This window comes from Suricata suricatta, chromosome 5, assembly GCF_006229205.1.
Source record: "Suricata suricatta isolate VVHF042 chromosome 5, meerkat_22Aug2017_6uvM2_HiC, whole genome shotgun sequence".
NCBI classification, from domain to species: Eukaryota; Metazoa; Chordata; class Mammalia; order Carnivora; family Herpestidae; genus Suricata; species Suricata suricatta.
In genome coordinates this window covers 98988163-99010171 of record NC_043704.1, presented here as the reverse complement: position 1 = coordinate 99010171, position 22009 = coordinate 98988163, and the positions used below count along the sequence as shown (strand labels likewise).

Sequence of the window (22009 nt, the reverse complement as noted above, 5' to 3'; positions counted from 1 at the left end):
GTTTCCAAACCCTCACCCCTGTCCCTGCCTCCTCATCTACCAATGTTTTCCTCTACCCCAAGCACAAACACCCAAAACAGAGGCCAAATGTAATCATGCTGAAAGCTCTCTTTCTCTTTTAGAAAGTTCCATTTTAAAAAATGTAGATAAATCCCAAGGACTAATTCCCTACAAGGGACTAGTTGCTGATAGAGAGTATTTCTTTAAAGGAATGGAACAGAAGATAGAAATCTAAGAGAATGTATAGACATAAAATGAGAAGAAAGTAAAAAGGAAAAAACCCTTTCTGTGGCGAACATGCTAAACTCTATACTTGTATGTTTCTTAAAGTGTTATGACCGCACTAAGTTTAGCATAGGATTTTTTCTATTTTATCTTTTTGTTTTGAAATATTTTCAGACTTACAGAAAAGCTGCAAAAATTATACCTAAAGTTTGTCTATATCCTTCACTCTGTTTCTCCTAATGTTAACATATTTATAATCTCTATACAATTATCCAAACCTAGAAATCTACAGGCCATGTTTGAATTTCACCATTTTTATCACTAATGTGCTATTTTTGGTCCATGAGAAAAAAGAATTCCACACTGCATTTCATGTTTCACATTATGGAATTTAGTTTGTGTTTTTCTTTTTCATTCTAATTATGACTAATGGATTTTTGTTTACTTTTATATATAAGCTGAATCAGGATTTTTCCATAATATATTAATATACCCATGTCTGAATATTATTGCTTAAGTGAAATACAGTAAATTATATTCCTTGATCAGGTCAGGAATATAAGTATAGCTCTTAAAATCATTGCCTCTTGTATTAATGAATGAAGTACAAACATTTAAATGACTTGCAGTGTAGAATAATGAACAACCATCTTCTTAACAGTAATTTTGTAATACAACACAAGACATTCTAAAAACGTACTAAAGACTATATAAAGGTGAAACAAATATTATTTACCTATTGAGTGATATAAATTGTTTCTGTTTCTAATAATTTGGGTTGAACTCAGAGTACATATTATTTTAATTATAAGCTACTAAATATTTACATTTCTGTATTATTGTTTCTCCCTCTGAATAAGTTTTTAACAGTTTTTTCTACTCAGAAGAAATTTTCCATGAAGTAACACTTTTATACTTATTTTATTTGAATATATGAATCCCATACCTTTGCCCAACAAATATCACTGGTGTTAGGCCATTTGATGAAAACGTCTTTCTCCTGTCCTCTATCAAATGCAGGGTAAGGCTTTGTTTCATTTCCTGAAATGGCTGGATCCTAAAATTAAAATGAAATACAAACCAGGTAACTCTGGAATAAAAGTACAGCCACTTGGGTCACTGTTATGACACATAATTTCCCACCATTACATTATGATTTACTGTGCTCTCACATAGACTGACAAATAGACAGTATAAACTGCAGTGTTCCAGCTAGACTGTCCTCTGAATTCCTTAGAAGGAAATTTTAAGGACTTTTGAAAATGTATGGCTATGATTTCAAGAAATATTACTAGCAGTTTTGTTTTGTTTTTATTCCTCCTAGTGGGATCACTGGCTGCCTAGTTTGCTTCCTGTAAGATCTTGATAAAATATTCTCCCCACTGAATCACTAACTTGAAGCCAAAATTTTAAACATGACAAGCATAAGAAGCAATCCTGGTGAATGATTTAGAATTGTATAGAAATAGAAAATCCATCATAACTTTGCTTCTATAAATTGAGGTCAGTTTGTAGCTTCCATGATTATTAGAAGACAGTTTGCCTTTGACTTCCAAATTCAGTCTTAACATCTTTCAGGATATACCAAAATTTAAAGGTAGTCTGGTAGCAGCCCATGTAAATAAAAGTGTTACAGGACGAAAGTGTTAGATATGGGAGTAGAGTTTACAGTAATTGTCTTTCTATTTTGAAACACTCCCCTAACCTCATTCTAGAAGAGAAATCTTAATAATATCAAGATAATAAGACCCATATAAAATATAAAATATAAACTGACCAGGATAATAATGTATCTCATTCCCTCCTGTCTTATTTTGTCAACAAACTCAGGAAGATCACGGAAGTTTTCATCAATTGTGAAGTCTAATTGTCTTTCCATGTAATCAATGTCTGTATATTGAACATCCTAAAAGACATGAAGATTACAGTGGTAAGGAAAGATCACAGGGCTCAGTGCATCACTTTCTATCATAGCTATAAAACTCATAGCAATATGAAAGTTTAAATCCCTTTTCATGTAATCCTAAAGAGAATTAATCAAGTAACACAACGTTCAACAAATAAAACTACTGTATAAAAATGCAAAATATTCCTTGAAAAAGTTCATATAAATATTCTGTTAACAATTCACTTCACTTTTATTTCTAAAGATTATTTCAGATCAGTGTCCTTTGTTATGCAATTTCTAAAGAAAATAGAAAAGAACCAAGAGAAAAATATTTATGAGGCAATGAAATTATGTTAAATGCAATTTGGAATTTGTACAATATATACATAGAAATACATTGTTCTATGGAAGCATAAAGCAAATAGGGGATAATTTCAAATAATTTTAATGTTGTCAAAAGAGAAGAATTATTTATTAAATCTGTCAATTATAAGATTCATTTATTATCTATCAAAATCATACTGCTTACAAATACCTATTTACAAACATGTTTAAACTAATAAATGTTTGAATTCTATCATGACATCTTCACTTTATACCTAAAATAACAAATTTCTTAATTATTTTCTGTTAATAGTCATTAATTCAATTTCTTTTTCTAGTGTTATAAAAAGTATGGCTGATATAGTAGGCATTATAGTAGAAAACCTCCCTTTTTATAACAAAATTTCCATGTGCATATTTCTATATCATCTCCCTATATAATTAATTTCCTCATAATAATGTATTCAGGGGCCACACACTTGATTCTGCTACATGTACCAATGTCTTATAATGAGGCCTCTTCATTTCCTTAGATTAAGTTCTTATATACCAATTTCTAGATATCACTGTTGAAGTACTCCCAGAAGGATCCCTGGGATTCCTCAATCTCGCTAAAAAATAATATCACAGGACTATTATTTCTAGATACTCAGTAATATTTGGTTTTCTGAATATTGAGGGATGAGCATATTCTGCAAGTGTTCAAAATCTGTGTTCCAACATTATAACTATCATCTATTCCAAGGCAAAAATCCTTGTTTCATCTCCATTTTCTTCTATGTAATTTGTCACATCAGTTGATGAAGTAGGTTTCTGTGGACTCTTACTCTCATTAAAGAAAACATGGAAAATACACCTGATTACTTATGCCACCCAAAGTTTATTAGCATAAACCAAGTGCACAGTCACTTGTTTAGTACAACTCATGATCATGGAACTAGAAAGAAGGAAGAAAAAGGAATGGTATTATCTCTTTTCCTTCATCAGTCTAATAAAAACACTCTATAAAAATCTCAACCAATTCATTAGGTGTTACTAAAAAACTAAGTATTTTTTTATTGCCAAGTGCTTACAATAATTTTAAAAAATATATATTTATTTCAGTTTGACTTTATAGATGACACATTTTACATTATTTTAAAAACTGATATACATACATAAGGGATCTGAGCAGCCACCATATCATCATATACTTGCTGAACCTCTGAAGTATTTCTGTACCCATAACGACATAATTGAAATCCCAAAGCCCAGTAAGGTGGCATGACTGGTCGGCCAATTACCTTTGGGGAAGAAAACAACAACGTTATTTGTGAACTAAGAGGATTACGTTATAGTACAGAGAAGACTTTTTGTTTTTTTTTAAATGTGCAATCATACTTCATGGTATTGCTTTGTTGCAACTTCCGGAGTTGGGCCCAAAAACATATAGAAGTCCAAGATTCCTCCAATTATGCGGTAAGTTAAAGCAGGAGTTGGCTGGAAAGTAACATCTGAAAATAAAACATATAATGACACATATATATGTTAATTGATTTATTAGAGAGTCACATAAACAATGAGAAATTCAACAAATGATTGTTTTACCCATTGCATTGCTGTTAAGTAAGAGAACTCCATGAGCATGGCTTTCATCTTCCAGGGCCATGTAATACGGATGAAATCCATAGGAGTTAAGTTTATACTAAAATTAAAAAAAATAAACATAATATATAGTGCTTAAATAATAAAGTCATATGAATTTTGTCAAGGTAATATTTAAATTCATTATAAGATTGAGCCTGTAAGAATTAAAAGTTACTTCTTTGTACACAAAACTGTACTTAAAATAGTGGGGCGCCTGGGTGGCTCAGTCGGTTAGGCATCTGACTTCAGCTCAGATTAAGCACCTGACCTCAACTCAGGTCATGATCTCACAGTTTATGAGTTCGAGCCCTGCACTGGGCTCTGTGCTGACAGCTCAGAGCCTGGAACCTCTTTTCTATTTTGTGACTCCCTCTCTCTCTGCCTTTCTCACAACCTCTCTCTCAAAAATAAATAAAAAAACATATATTTTTTTAAATTAAAAAAATAAAATAAGTATGTCTCCTTTAGGAAATAATTTATTATTCAAACCTGTACTGCTTCAGAGCATGCAAATGAATATACAAATTCCTGACATGTACAAATACATAAACTGATATAAAAAATTGGTATTGGTGTAGTTGGGTTTCTTTTCACAAGTCATATGTCTTAATTTATTTATAAATTGGCACTTATTTTTCAAAAATAAAATTTCTGAAAAATGTTTACAATCATATCTATTTTTATATAATATGATATGATAGTATTTTTAATGATAATATCTTGTTTTGGTAATAGTTTACAAAGCATTTAACTTAATTTTAGTTAGGTCTCTCCAGAATATAAAATCTATACTCAGGGTAATGAAATGACATATCAAAACTCACAAAACTTTTAAGTTGATGATCCCTATTCAAACTAACATTTTGACTCATATGGTATCCCACTACTTAATTAACATGTGAAAGAAAATTCATATATTGATAATCAAGATTATATAAATCTATTAATGTCAATGCTAATGTTGAATAGTTTTAAAGAAACACATTTTGTAAAACATTCTTTCAAGTGATATAAATGAAAAACAGCCTTCATAACCTAAGTTTGAACTATTAGGGTACAAATAAAATTTCAGCAACTAACGATCAAAAGTAGTTGCAACAGTATACACATTTATAATCTCATACTGAGTATACCCTTTAGTTACACATCATATGTAAAAATAGAAATGAGCTCATATTTTTTATTAAGATGTGTTTTTATGATATGCTTAGAATAATTATAGTTAATATTAGTTGCATAATGCATTGAATATTCATGAATGTATGCCATTAATAAGACAAAATATAGGAAAAAGTGACATGAACACATGAAAACATTTTCTAGAGATGTAACTAGCAGTATGGCCCCCTAACATGCACAGCTCTATCTGGGTAACATTAAGGAAAAAGTTACCTTTTTCAGTATCAAAGGAGTAAAAAAAAAAAAAAAATCAAGGAGAGCCCTAGTCCGTTATGTCTAAAAGCTGAGAGTAAAAGTAGACTTGGCAGGGGATTCTGAATTGGAATATTCTTTCTATACAGTTGAGAGGGTAAGGACGGGGTCACAACCTCTCAATGACGCTATCTATCCAATCCTGTGCTTTCACCGGTACTATCCAGTCCTGTACTCTTCACCACTTTACTGTGGCTTTTTTACTTATTCATTCACTTGTTTTAAAACACTATAGCAGGTCTGGGGATCTCCAGGCCCCTTGTTATAACTTTAAAACTGAGGATAGGCCTACAAAGAGGTGGCCATCCTAATCACGGTCTTAGATGCCTCATGGAGTGGTCAAATATGGGTACCTACACCAGGGGGTTGGTCTCTTGTGAACATTCCCCAAGTATGCCAGTTCAGGTCTCTCTTAAATGCTGTGTGTTCCGCTTCCCCAAAACCATATATATATTCTGATGGCAGGCGAGTAGATATTTGAATAAACTGGTCATTAAAAGCAAATCCAGGCAGGTGAGAATCCCAACTGAAAAGAAAACAATTCAAACCCAATAAATATATAGAATGTAGTATCATAATTAGTAATGGTAATTCTCACTTATGTGATATGAAAAAAATAATATTTTTCTCTATATACTTTGTACTCAAATACTAAAAATAAGCAATTATCCCAATACACTTTTCTTTTGACTAAGTTAATATCCAAAATAGAATTTTCTTCAGCATTATTAATAAAATAAACTACATGATAAATATGATTATATGTTTACCTTTAGATATACATTGTCTTTTAAAATAAAATATAAAGTTATAAATAATATATGACCTAGATGCAATATATGTCCTAGAAATTGAAAGTCCTTTGTTTTCCTCTTCCCTTGAGATAATCACAGTAAATTTTTGTTACATATAGAATAAAATGAAATCAAAATAAACTATAAGGCATGATGGGTATTTTAATTCCAAGCTCTCCTTAATTACTACTCCTAATAATTTTTCACATTTTGTATTTATAAAACTTATTGTTTAAAAAGAAATGTAACAAAAAGAATGTATTGTCTTTCTAGTAATTTGCAAAAACATAAAGGTGGAAGAAAAGAAATAAAAGTTGGCAGGAAAAAGAAACATAAGTATTATAAAGAATTTAAAACATATTTAAATTTTTATATTAACAATTTTGAAAAGTATTTACTAAAAATAACATTTCCCAAATAAAAATAAATAATGCCATTGTACCAGAAATATTTTACAAAATGACTTCACTGATCCTTTGAAACAAAAATATTATATCAACAGAATTTTTAAAAAAATACAGACATACTTTTCTTCATTATCTGTATCTATCCTGACAATTCCTGAAGACACTTTGTCAACATCTTCTGAAAAATGACATGGCAAACTTAAATTACATAAACTATCTTTTAATATGCTATGGTCTGTCTACAAACCTTTTTACTTTACTAAAATAAGATGTTTCTTACATAAATTTATTCATTGATAGAAATATTAATTCATGAATCATTTATGCATAAAAATACAGAGAGATGTATGTATCATAATTTCTTTTCATCAATACCTGGCTAAAATAGTATTAACTCAATCAGAATCCAGAACTAATAAACTTTAATTTCAATTAATTTCTAATTAAATATTTACATAACACATTTCCACCTAATTTATTTTACAACATTCATACTTTTCAAGAGGAGTCTTGGTTTTAGTTTTCAACCTGATTAGTTGAATGAGTGTGATAATAATTAAATCAGTTATATCCAAAATGTAGCTGAAAATTTACTAATCTTTAATTATGGACCCATGAGTGTCATAATTTTTTAGTTTTAAAATGTTAAAACAGAGGTGCCTGAGTGACTCAGTAGGTTAAGCATCCAGCTTCCACTTCAGCTCAGGTCATAATCTCATGATTCATGAGTCTGAATCCAGCATCAGCTCTCTCTACTGTCAGTGGGAGCCTGTTTCGGGTCCTCTGTCTCCTCTCTCACTCTATGCTCTTTCGCCAAATAAATATTTTTTAAAAATTAAATGTTAAAGCAGGCCAAGTTACTTAATAGACCTGGAACCATTTTTTGATGTGATGCTACTCTAGCACATTGAAAATAATCTTATTCCCATACCTCCATTCTACAATCAAAATATTCCTCATATCAAATAGTTCAATCACTTACATAACTCTTCCTGTGCTTCTCCGTCGAACCTGGATGCCAAAAGGATTTTCCTTGATTTCAACGTCATAAAGTCTATTTTCATAAGTACTTGTTGGCGTGGCTGGAATGTTCAAAGGTACTGGAACTTCATATCTCTTATTTTGGGGATCATAAATCTATTGCAGAGATATTGAAAAGAAATATGTTTTGCTCTCATTGATGTAATACCACACAAATAATCATTAATTGAAATGATAGTTCAAACAAAATATTAGAATACTTATTTATATAACTCTTAATTCTGTATCCATGGCCCATATGTATTTAATGGGATCAAGTTATGAATTGCGTTTTATCATTTTTTAATGTCAGAGTGCATTTTTCATACATTGAGAAATCTTCAAAAACAAGATTTTAGAGGTAAATATTTTCTTATATGGTTACACAAAATTATTTACCACTTCATGGTTAGACACAGAAATTGTTTCAATGTTTTTGGTCACATGATTGATCTGACAAAGATTGTTAATGGTAACTTGTTTATTCATGTCTTTATTTCCTGAGTAGATTTCTTAGAAGTGATAGAATTAGGTCAGACAGGGTACACTAATAATTGTAAGGTCCATGATATCTATTTTACAGAATTAGTGTACTAATTACTATTCTTGCCAAAATGTGTACTTTAATATTATTTTGTTAAATAAAAATCATTTATTTTTTATTTTATATCATTTTTTTTAAGTGTGAAAGAAAGTGAGCAAGCTGGGGAGGGGTAGAGAGAGAGGGAGAAAGAATCCCAAGTAGGTTCCATGCTGTCAGTGCAGAGCCCCTTGTAGGGCCTGAAATCACAAACCATGAGTTCATGACATGAGCTGAAATCAAGAGCCAGACACTTAACCAACTGAGCCACCCAGGTGCCCCAAATTCGTTCTTTTTTAATTCTGTAAATTCTATCATCTCCCATTTTCTGAGTTTTAACTATTGCCATTATTATATGTTTATTTTTCCAGATGAACTTACAGAAATGAGTTAATTTTAAAAAAGTCTTAAGATTTTTCTATATTTGCTCTCTTAAATGTATTTATTTAATATCTCAATACTTCTTGTTTTTTCTTATAAGCAGTCAATTTATTCCTATAATTTTTGACATATTTTTGTTTTTTTATTATTTTTCATTTGATTTTGCTAATGGGACTTGCCTCCATTTCAATTTCTAAATGGTGAATAATAGAATATGCCAAAACATTTTTTGTAGATATTACTTTACCTCTAATCTTTTTGATCTTCTTATCATTTTAAATACATTCCCTTGGAGCTCTTACAAAAAATAATGAGAACAAACTGATAGTTGTCAGAGGAAAAGGGGTAGGGGCATAGGCAAAGTGGGTGAAGAGGAGTGAGAAATACAGGTTTCCAGAGTGGAATGAATACATCACAGGAGTGAAAGGTGCAGCATAGAGAACGTCGTCAATGGCAGTGTAATAAAGTTCTGTGGTGAATGATGGCAGTTACCCTTGTGGTGAACATAGCATAATATATAGATCTGTCAAATCACTGTCTTACACACCTCAAACTAATGTAGCATTGTGTGTCAGCTGTACTTCAATTTAAATTTTTTTTAATGTTTTATTTATTTTTGATACAGAGAGAGACAAAGCATGAGAGGGGGAGGGGCGGAGAGTGAAGGAGACACAGAACCGGAAGCAGGCTCCAGGCTCTGGGCTAGCTGTCAGCACAGAGCCTGACGCGGGGCTTGAACCCACTAACGTGAGATCTGACCTGAGCCGAAGCCGGAGGCTTAACCGACTGAGCCACCCAGGCGCCCCAGCTGTACTTCAATTAAAAAAAAAAAAAACCGCTAAGTATACCTGATGAAAGACATTTTTTTTTATGTCTTACTGCATTGGTCAGGAAATTCAGGTCACTGTTTAAAAATAATAAATATAGTAAATATCCTGTTTTGGATTTTTTCCCTGTTTTATCTTAATGGGACCATCATCATATTCCAATTTTAAGTAACTTATGTGTTTAGCAAGAATTTTACATTTTTTAAATCTCCACTACGTTTAATTATTCACAAAGTTGCAAAAATAAGAAGCTTTATTTATTGTGCACCTAGCTATAAACTGTGTAGAAAAAAATATATTTATAAAATCAAAATGTCTACAACTCAATTAATAATCCTTAATATTACATTAAAAATCCAAGTATCTAATCTGTTTAGAATCTCTTGTCTTGACAGATGAATCATGCATTGGGATAGTTTATATCAAACATACCTTAAACTGCAGCATATCATTTTTGTGATATTTCACCTCCACACGAAGTGTTGAGATGGGTACGGAAGGTAGCTTTATTCGAGCACTTGCAGCATTCAGCCGGAGGTCAGCTGTTACCCCCATTGATGAATACTGAGTTGTACTGACTACATAAGGGTTGTGTTGTCTAGGGAAGTAACATGCAGGTGCTCGGGATTGACTGGTAGGCTAAAAACACAATACATGTTCATTGTCAGAAATCATAAGCATTGTAATATTGGGCTCTTCAAAACAATAAAGTAGATATGTTGAATCACATGTATAATTTGTAAATTTTATTATTTAATAATAAAATTAAATTGTAATCACAGCACAAAATATCTATAATGCAACCCAAATAGTATACACACTAAATGTTATATAGAATATTTATATTTTGACGCTAAAGATACACTCAGTAGAGAAAAGGATCAAATTTCAACAGAAAATAAAATAATTCTGTGGTCCTTGTAAAAATTAAGTATATTACTCATAAATTTTTATTCCATGCTTGTTCTCAGTCTTCATATTGACTATTTTGTGTGAGATGGCTCTACAATAGCCCTCAGAAAGGCCTGTTCTTAAAGTTTTTTTTCTTTCACTTATAATGAAACTGCATTATTTTTTATTTCATGACTGATCTTTTTACTGATCCATTAGAGCCTTTCCAGTCTTTGAATAGGAACTGTGACCAAAGATCAAAGCTACTGTTGTTATATAGGGGTGGAAGCTAGGACCTAAGGAAAACAATGATAAATTGTGGCACAGAAGGCTAGTTACTTACAATAGTCCATTCTCCCATCCTTCTAATTTATTATATTATTATATTGCTGGGAGAAGCAATGTGCCCATCTACATCCCAATCTCTTTTGAGGAAATTGTATAAGACCCCTAAAACCTTCTTAGAAGGGTATAAGCTGATTAAAATAAGATATCCGTAGCCCTCCCTCCTTTGCCCTGGAATGCATACGTGATGGCAGAAGACATAATACAGTCTTGAGGATAAAAAAATAAATGATAAATATAAGACACTGATGAACAGTACATTAGGATTGGGACTCTTTTTTTGTAAAAGACAAATAAATAGTATCTTGTTTAACCAAATTATCATTTTGCGTAATGGATGACCAAAATAACTGGCTAGAAATTATCCCTTAGTGGAACTGGTATATCCAACCCAATAATTTGAAAATTTTTAATAACTTGAGACAATACTTTTGAAAGACTGTCTAATATTTTTAGTCAATTAAGCTAGTCAGCCACAGCCAACATTTAAGAAGAGTTCAACAAATAGAGTACTATTTTATTAAGTAAAATGGGCATACTTTATTAAGTTAAGTAAGGCACACTATCCAAAGTGCCTGGAAAGCAACTTACCCATCTATTTAATCTGGTATTTACTAAGCTATGTCTTTGGAGAATTAATTAAGATAAAAATAAATTGCCTATAAGAAGTCCTAATTTCAAATTCCAAATGCCTCTCTAGGTGAATTTAGTTCATATGCTGTAGAATCAAAATTATAATACATAGTGTTTACATTGAGATGTTTATGTAAAAGCCATATTATGAATCATAATTAAAATTCTTAGTACCATTTCCCATAAACAGCCACGTTCTTCACACTTTTCTTTACTTGCAGTGCTTGCATCTGGATAACAAGTAAACTTCTCATTTTGAGAAAAAATTTGATTCCATTGAATGGAAAAGTTTTTTCCAAGATTAAAGTTGAGACTGTAAATTAGGAGACTCTTTGAAAACAAAGAAACATTAAAGAATATTTGTGAGCACTGGACAATTTAAAAATGCTTAACATTTATAAAACATAGCAACTACAGCAATTCTTTAAATTATATCATTCATACTTTTAATAGAGTACTTATAGAACAAAAGAGAAAGGAGAAAACATGTCATGCCACTGAAATGACTAGAAAACTAGACAACATTACAAGGGGAACATGTAAACAAAAATTTGATGAAAAAATATAAAATATATCAAGGACAGTGAGAGTTCATGAAAGGAGAAGCATAGAGAGTGATTGAATATAGATAAATCAATATCTTAAGGAGTATTAAATGTGAAGCTAAAATATTTAGAACCTTTACTGTATGCAACAGATAAGTTAGAGTTCAGGGTAGAAAAATGGCATGAAGAAATATTAAAAAGGTATACATAAGTGATATCCAGGAGAAAATGAAGTAAAGAGAAATAGAGTAAGGAGTCCTTTTAATGTTGATTATCTAAATATAAACAGGAATGACCTAAAATGGAATATTGGTAGCAAAAGGAAAAGAGAAAGAGAAAGTAATGTCATGAAGGCAAAAAAAGTCACAAAACCAAGAACCTGAATGTTACGTTATGTTAAAGGTGAAAATACATAACAGCTGAAGTATTTTTAAAGATTTAATTTACCTGGTTGGAAGCGGTGTAAGTAAAATTGTAGTGAGCTTTCATTGGCTGATTATCTTCCACCACTGTAACTTGTGTAACAGAATCTATCAACCCAAGGATTTTTATAGTCTCAAATGCTAATGCAGTTCCTTCCTGGTATGATGAATGTGTGCATATAATATCTAATTTGTTCTGAAAAAAAGTATGTAATCGTGTATATTAAGTAGAAGGTCATTGGATACAAACCTAAAATAACAATGTAAGTATACCAGGGTGAAACAGAAAAAGAATCAGTCTTTTATCCCTCCATTCCTTCCAGCTCTCCACATCCACAGAACATATATAAATATACTCATTAATAGCTCTTTTCCATTTTCGTACACATGCCATAAAATTTATTTTCAGAGATAACTTTAATTACCCATGATGCAATTAATATATATCTTTTCTTATTCTAGGCCTAATGCTGATGAAAATAACAGCTTTGGCCACAAAGAATAGTAGAAGGAAACCAACATCTAAAAAAGAATTGCTGTTAATTATTCAAATTTTAGCCTCGTACATAGACTTTTCACCGTCACTCAAAATCCATGACAAGTATTGCTGTGACCGATATATTAAAACCTTTCCAAATGTGTTGACATTATATTTCTAAGTCATGTTGCTTAAAGTAGACATAGAACTTTAAGATCTCTGAAGATTTCTTGTGCATCAATTTCATCTTCACATTACATATAAATACTAATTTTTAAGGTAAAAATGTATTTATAGTTTAACAATTTATTTATTTATTTATTTTAATTTATTTTTATGCTTTTATTTTGAGAGACAGAGACAGAGAGTGAGCTGGGGAGGGGCAGAGAGAGAGGGAGACAAAGAATCTGAAGTAGGCTCCAGGACACGAGGCTCGAACCCACAGACTGTGAGATCATGACCTGAGCCGAAGTCGGACCCTTAACTGACTGAGGCACCCAGGCACCCCTAACAACCTAAATTTTAAAATTTAACAATGTAACTTAAAAAATTTAACAATGTATTTCAATTCTTTTTATTGAAAACTGGAAGTAAATGTAAACATCTTTAAAAAAAAAATCCATTATGAAGGCCTAACCCAGACATTAACATGATATATATTTAGCTGTGTATCCGAGGAGAATACTTACATTAGAAACTGAAAATGTATATAAAATGTAGTTGCCGTTTTGTATGGTATCTGAAATGGTAAAAAATAGTTATCAGATCAAAAAGTAATTCTCTATTGTTAAATTCTTTATTTTTACAGTTATATAACAATTAAGAAATATGAAAAATACTGTTTATTATGAAGCAAGTTAAAAAGCTTATCTTTTCAAATTTATATTTTTAATTACTGCTATACAAAATAATCTTGGTAGTTTATTATCCCAGTAAGTAAAGGTAATGAATACATATGTGCCTCATTTAATTTTTCAAAGATGGCTAAGATATTTATGGAAATTAAGAGGAAGAAAAATTTATACTAAAATGTACATAAGTTCATTATTTTGAATAATATTTTATCTGTTTCTAGTAGCCATGTAGCATTCAGTATACTTTGGAAGATGTGGCACACCATAATTTTCTTTTGTATCTTAAATTTTTTTTTTGAAGAAATAAAGTGAATCTGGAAACGTTAAAGACTGAAATAAACTTTAATAAGAAAATCTGATTTTTTGCACTATATATGTAATAGATTTTTTATTAATATTTTTCTTTAACAGAGAAACTGAAGATTATGGCTAAAATAATTTGCAAAACAAAGTGAATAAAGGTAAAAGGAATTCAAGAATTAATATATAATATTTTTAAATGACATTAAGTTACCTAAAATTTATCATAGTTAATGAATAAAAATCACAAACTGAATTGAAGGTCATTTCATTTTTTTCACATTTATTTATACATTGATTTTTTAGAAAGTTATGATTTTTACTTTTCAAGGCACAAAAGTATGGTATCTATATAGATACCATATTAGATGACTAATCACATCTCTATATTTTAATCATCTTCTTGTATGAAACTAAATTATCAACGTACATTTTCATGAGTAGAAAGAAATATATTTTGGTATATTTATATAACTTGAGAAAGAAGAATAGTTTTAAAACGAAGCCCCACATCCTACCAATACAGATATTTTTGCAACAACATTCTTTAATTGATGATCACAAATAATTTAGTTCAGCAGGAATCCAATCCAATCTTAAGTAACTTCTGCTTAGTAAATGTTTGGAACCTATTCTCATGACAGAGCTCTCCCTAGTGTGCCTAGGCTCTAAGGTATTTGAAAGTGAGTAAGAAGGCTGGTGTGCTGGAGTAGAATGAGAAATGGAGAGCAGTAGGGGATATCTGTGTGTGTGTGTGTGTGTGTGTGTGTGTGTGTGTGTGTGTGTGTGTGTGTGTGTTTGTATGCGCGTGCGCACGTGCAAAGGTACAGATCACGGTCAGTGGTCTAGGTCTCCGTAAAGGGTATGGTTCCTAACTGAATAAACTGGAGAATCATTAGAGGGTTTTGAGTGGAGGTCTGATAATCTTAATCATTTCTAAAAGGATTATTCTACCTGCTGTATTGTAAATAAAACATAAATGGAGTTTGAGAAGAACTATGGACATAGACCAGTTAGGGAGCTATTACAGTAATTCAAATAAAAGATAGTGATGATAATGGTAGAACTGATGAGAGAACTAGGTCAAGGGATAACCAAGAGAAATTTCTTGGTTGTGGGAGAAACTGGTTAACTAGAGTTTTTTGGTATCTTGTAAAGATGAAACTACCATCAACTGACAAGGGAAAACTGTAGGCGGGGCAGATACATTGTGCTGACCTATATTTTTATAGATAAGCCTTAAAAATGAACATAAATGTTTTAGTAGATTCCATATTTTCAAATTATAAGAGAGAATACAAATGCATAGACTATTTCTTGAAGTTTAGTTAGAGATGTTTGGATGTTTCATACACATATAAAGACATGCGGAATATTTAATACATCTGAGAAGTAGTTAGCTAAAATAGAAGCTAAACTATAATTCTTTGTACACACATATATAAAACAAATACATAAGAGCCTCCCATTAAAAGAAATGAGATAAATTGAAATTTAACAAATTTATTAGTATAATTATAATTGACTAAAAAGATATTTTTACTATGGCATCATGATATATTAGCAAAAAATGGCTCATTTTTTTTTATCATTTGGAGTACTGCATTTTCAAGTTTGGGGCTCATGAAATAAAATTAAAGACAATAACTAAATTGTGATCATTTATATGATTACATTCTTACCTTAAATAATTTAATATTAATTAATTAAACTTTTAAATGTTCATTTTCCTTTTTTACAGTAAAATCATTGAGAGCTGAAAATATGATACAATTTGCCTATCTGTGAATCTATTAACTACTTTAATTAAAGGTAATAATCTCATAGAAAAATATATCTATACTTGTCAAAGACCTTGACAATGAACTAATAGCCAAAACTAAATATTGTAATATTTATAATTTGAACAACAGTGCTAATTTTCATAAAGTACCTTAATATTCTAAAATAGATAAAAACAAGAATTAAAAATAAAGCTTGTGACACTTTTTAAATAGATGTATGTATCAATAAAGGCAAATATTCCCAGCATCAGAATGACCATTTAAAGGCATTTAATATTTAGAATTTAAAGAACAATGTTGAATTCCAGGATACTTACTTTTAGTTTCACCATCATCCCAAAAAAAGTCTCCTTTTGCTGTGTTAGCTTCATCTAATGCAACTATCAGTCCTAGAGGGTTCTTTCGGCTGTTAAGTAAGTTTGGGAGCGTTTGTGATTCAAAGTAAATTTATGATAGTGAAATATCCTATAAATTAGCCCATTGCAACCTAATGGATTTGTAGGAGTACTGCATTCATGTAAGAACACTGATATCAATAAAACTCAAATCTATACTTATTAATAATTTGTCCATGTGAAAATAATTTATACCCATAGAAATAAATATAATAAATATAATATGGAATTGCTTGGAGGCTAAGTAGGACACAAGCAAAATTGAAACAGTATAATGATACTTCAAACACGAAAAATTAAATATACCTTATGAGTGCAGAATATATTTAACATGTATTTGCCGTACCTCAATTAACTGTACCTTACAATTTGTCAAAGCTACATCTTATATTCATAAAAATGAAAAATACAGTATAAAAAGTTAATGCTTAGTGAAATATCTAATAACCTTAAAAATGAAGTTAATTCTATCATGAGAAATGATACATGATCAATAAAACTTTTCCTTAGTTATACATTACTGTGGGTCTTTAAATCTAAAATAGTATCACCGAGGCTATGCAGTCCAGGCAACTGCTCCTAAGAGAATATATTCCATCCTGCATACACTCACTAAAGTGTATGCTTCTCGTGTTCAATACAGCTCTGGACTATAACTAATTTGTCGGAGAACACAGTCATGAAACAGTTGCAGTCTGAAAATAATCATTTGTAGAATGCCAAAATCATTAAATCACTACAGCACATTCATTCACTCATATAAGAGTTCCTTCAACAAATATTTAGCGAAACCAGGGAGCAGATTAGGGACCAGACATTATTACTGGTTTGGGGACTAAAGCAGGGAAAAGTCAAGTGCCTGCTTTCATGGAGTTTATAATCTAGGGGAGTGAACACACTGCCTATAAGACTCCAGATAGTCTTAGTATATTGAAGGAAACACAGCACGATAAGGAATGGAGAGTGACCATCTCTTGGGATGTTGCAGAATATGAGGAAATAATGTGTTTTGAATATAACACCTTCTGTGCCCTTGCACCCAGAATGAATTCAAGTTTTCAGTGCCAGAATTTTCAAGTTTTTTCTTTTTTTTAAATACTTCCAAAATTCATTCTTACTGAACAACTTTGTCTCTATCTTGTTCTTTCCCTACACAGAATTATCCACCTCATTTATCAATTTAAAAGTAAAACATTTTAGTAGAAATAAAGACATTGTGTCATTTATGTGTTGAATACTAAGTATGTAACTGATTTTTAAGCAATTATATAATTTACTTAATTTCTCATATTTTTATTAGGAATAAGCAAAAAAGAATAAGCAATTAACTAAATATACATATCCTATGTAAGTGTAATTATGTTCATTCTTTAAATCAGGAAATTTATAATAATATATAATTTGAATCTTTTTTTTATAAATGATGATTATTTTTAAGAATTCTCTCCCTACATTAAATATCTTCTGGTAAAAAAACCAAAATATTAATCTTTGATTCTTAATAAAATAGAAATACTAACATTTGACTTATGCTTCAGATTCCAGTTAATGATTTTTCATTTTACCTTGCGGTTGTAGTTACAGCAGGTTGCTGAATGGGGATAATAGAGCCTCCTCTAAGATGTAATCCTATTTTGTCTCCTGGAAGATACATATTAACACGTTGTTTTTTCCATGGCCTTTTTGCGCCCTAATATTTGGGAGTTAAAAAGATTTTTTCAGTATTATTAAAAACTTAAACTCATTTCACAATAATTCAAATTTACACATAGAAGTAATTTTTACTGTGAGCAATTCATGTCATCTAAATGAATATGCTGATTTTGAACTTTAAAATAAACTTTTTGTTCAGTTTTCTGAACAAAGCAGGAGAAAAATTTTTCCCCTAAAATAAAAACCCAACATAGAGAAATCTATTTCCCCTCAGATAATTAGTATTCTTAACCAGCCCTATTTTTATTTTTTGTTCTTGTTTAAAATTAAGCATATCTTTAAAAAGCTTTTAAAAAATCATTGTTTCTATAAGAATAAAGAGTCTGCTTAGCAAAAGTAAGCAATATGCAAAATAATGCCTTTAAAAATAAATATTTCTTATAAGGTCTTAGTGAATTAAAAAAATAGGTTGTATATGAATGCTACAGTGTTGCCTTTTCAAGGCTGAAATGGAAACCTTTCCCAAACTTTTGAATGTACCACATAAAAATGAATGTTGAGGATTAGTTCAGTACTCATTTCTTCTGGCAATAAGATAAATATACAAAATAGGAAAATTATGAAAATAAGTCACCACTACTTCCTAAAATTACTCCTGACTCGTATTTCTGTAATCTAAAAATAAATAATATTAGATTTTATACTAAAGAATATAACTTTATATTAATCACATGTAAGAAACATACTCGCTCATGTGCAACAAACATGTATACTGGCACAAATTTTACCCATTATTCAAATTTGGAATTACTCATTATTTTCATATTAATCACACAAATGCTGACATTAGATACACTATATGTTTGGAATTAAGTTTCCACATGCAGATGTTTGGCAGTATAATCTTTGTGAATCTAGTATTATATTAAAGTTACTTACAGTTTCATAATCATACCAAGTAGCATTAGGGATGTATGCACTCACTGTGTCTGCTCCCTAAAATAAAACAAGATAATTTATGTGTTTTTGATTTGTTTATTTTAGTGTTTATCAGAAGAGTATTATACTAGATATTAAGTTGAGTTTTAATGGTCAAGAAAAAAAACTTTATTTGTATTGTTGCATTCCCATATTTCTTATAAATAATAATCAACCATTTTATTAGTTTTACGTAATATAATAAGTTCAAACACACCAAAAGCAAAGTTGAAATTAATTTAAGTAACAACTGAAAACAATGCATACTTGCATTTGTATTGTTATAATCTACATGGTAATTGCCAATTGTACACATTCATTTCTGTATATTTCCATGGGCCTACAGACTTTTAAATGATAGGTAAATACCAAATAGCTCACTCTGCTATATTGTCAATATGTTCATATGATGATATGACTTTCAATAACACTTTTATTTAAAAGTTATAAAAATTTCAATGCCTATGTCTAGTTAAATGAGAGTTCATTGTTACTACTATGAGATTTGATTTTGATTTCATAAAAAAGTTTTCTTTTTAAGAAGAATACTAATTTTATATAATTTTATTTTCCTGAGTTATACAATATATATTTGAAAAGCATAAATCTACTTAGCATTTTTATTATTTTTAGAATTTCTTCTACATTATTATTTTTAGAATTCTACATGTAGAATTTCTTCTACAATTAGTCTGTTGTACTCAATAGAGTTTATTTATTAACAAGTTGCATGTTTTTTATAATTTAGTGTGGATTTGGTTAAAACTTTTCCTTTAAAACTAATAAGTGCATTAGGATTGTGACACCTACCTCTTTCAAAACTGGAGTAATAAGTAATGAGGGGCCCCACAAGAACTGGGTATCCTCAATCCAGGAATTCGTATCCTCATAAAACCTAAGAATAATGACAATCTGCTACTTAATGACAATGTGTACAATATAAAGGTAAAAAAAGAAAGTTTATCTACATTCCCTGATGGGTTTATCATTTCAGTTTTCTTTCCAGGGAATAATTGTTAGGTTTAATTCTGCATTTTGACCTGTCATTCTGAATCTATGGTTCTTCTCTCCTTATGGTTCATCTGATACTCAAAGAAGGAAGGAAGGAAGGAAAGAAGAGGGGGAGAAAGGAGGCAAGTGAGAGGAAATTAGTTCATCTGGGCTTAAAAAAATTTATCATATATGATAAATATACCTGTTATCTGTAATAAGCAACTATTCTGTTTAATTCATTTTCTCCTCTACGCTAGGTTCATAAAGTACCAGAAATCTTTCATACTCTGCTTTCTTCCCTTTAAATTTTTCATTGTAAACTGCTGTTTTATTCTGGATTTGAAAGTAATTTTTTGAGGAAAGGTTCTGTTTTGATCAAAATATACAGTTCATTCATTGCTCTGTGACTATTTTATACCCTTAATCTATACTCAGATGATTTTGACAATATATACATAATATGTTCTCAATAATTGCATATTTAATATTACTAACAATTTCCTCAATGCATTTTCTTTTTTTAATGTTTTATTTATTTTTGAGAGTGAGAGAGAGAGAGACAGCATGAGCAAAGGAGGGTCAGAGAGAGAGGGAGACACAGAATCCAAAGACAGACTCCAGGCTCTGAGCTGTCAGCACGGAGCCTGATGCAGGGCTCGAACCCACAACCCATGAGATCGTGACCTGAGCCAAAGCAGGACGCTCAAACGACTGAGCCACCCATGCACCCATACCCAATGTATTTCTTATATATTTTTTCTTTTAAGTTTTATTCAATTCCCACATTTCTAGCTTAATCTTGTCCAATTCATTTAATTAACAATATTTATTTACTACCATTATTCCACAGGACATCAAATGATTCATATGAATGTAAAATAAAAGCAGAAATCTATCTGACATCTTGACTAATCTCCGTTAGTTTTTCAATATATGTCTGAACATAATTTGGAAAAATATTAAAATTCTTGAACATAGCACTCACTCATGAAGAACTGGCCTTGCTACTGTTTCTCCAAACTTATGGGCTTTGTAAAACAGAGTATACAGGAAAGGCAATAAGGTGTAGCGGATATTCAAATAGTGCCTTGATGAATTAACCAAAAGAGAGTTCGGGCCAAAAAATGCTGGATCCTGATGCTATGGAATAAAAAGAGAAATTGACATTTAAAAAGTTAAAATGTGAATGAAAATTGAGAAGCATTTAAGCTATTTTTGAAATGCAAATTATATACATTTTATTTTGTCTATAAAAATTTGAAATTGTTCTTCTTTCATCAGCAAAGTATGTATTTTTAGTTTCTATATTTTCATTGGGATATGTTTTAGTCAAAGTTTATTTTAAACTGGGAATTTTTCATTTTTATATAGAGATGAAAAGATACTTTAATGAATTTTTCACATATTATTTGTGGTAGATTGAATTATTGTCTCCAGTTTTCATGCTTCCTTGTACCCCCAACCTTTGCTGTATAACTTTACAATCCCTATCACTAAAAGTGGAGTGTACCTCCTCACTTCTTGACTTTGTGCTAAGTGACATAGCTTGGCCAATGGAGTCTTAGTACATGTGACACAATCATGTAAAGGCTTGAAATGTGCTTGCCTGAGGACTTACTGCCTTGTGCTTTGTCCTTGTCATTAGGAGAAAAAGCCCAGGTAGTCTACTGGCTCAGAGATACAGAAACAGAGCTGCCTGGCCAGCACGCAGGCTTGTGATCTGAAGGACAGCTTTCCTGCTGAGTCAGTGGACTCTCCAGGCCCAGGTGCACTGATGTGAACAAACCTGCTTGGGTCCAGTGTTACGAGTAGCAAAACTGTACTGAGGGCACCAGCTACTGCCTCTCTTGATTAACCATCATGTTTACCCGGAAGACATTTCCTCTGGGCTGCTCCCAGCTAATCAATGAATATGGTGGGATTACTATTCAGGTACATTCATGGAAGATATAGGATATTTCCAAGGTCAATTTTGCTCTCTTGAGAACTTACCACTGGGTTGAGTGGAAACTTCCTTAGAATTGGGCTGCAGTGTGTGACTCTCCCTAAAAACCCTCTTTCCTTGCCTTCATCGTCACCATATTCAGACCTCTATTGTGATGTGAAGGCTCTCTTCATTTTCTCCTCCCCCTCTCCTTTATCCTTCGCAAGTATTTCACCAATAAATCTCTATCATGTTTGTCTCAAGCATCTGCTTTTTGAAGTCAGAAATGAAAACACAGTGGAATATAACTC

General features: G+C 31.0%; 1 protein-coding gene across 1 annotated transcript in view; it reads right to left on the bottom strand.

The window, feature by feature from the left end:
* Positions 1-22009, bottom strand: part of SI (sucrase-isomaltase) — an 82012-nt gene that overhangs the window by 30854 nt on the left and 29149 nt on the right. The window contains 17 exon segments of the mRNA XM_029938748.1: positions 11-52; positions 1142-1282; positions 2003-2131; positions 3595-3720; positions 3818-3930; positions 4025-4121; positions 5852-6020; positions 7678-7832; positions 9936-10142; positions 11547-11702; positions 12365-12535; positions 13507-13556; positions 16073-16161; positions 17716-17840; positions 18743-18799; positions 19592-19676; positions 20760-20914. Coding sequence (XP_029794608.1) covers positions 11-52; positions 1142-1282; positions 2003-2131; positions 3595-3720; positions 3818-3930; positions 4025-4121; positions 5852-6020; positions 7678-7832; positions 9936-10142; positions 11547-11702; positions 12365-12535; positions 13507-13556; positions 16073-16161; positions 17716-17840; positions 18743-18799; positions 19592-19676; positions 20760-20914 — 2067 coding nt within the window.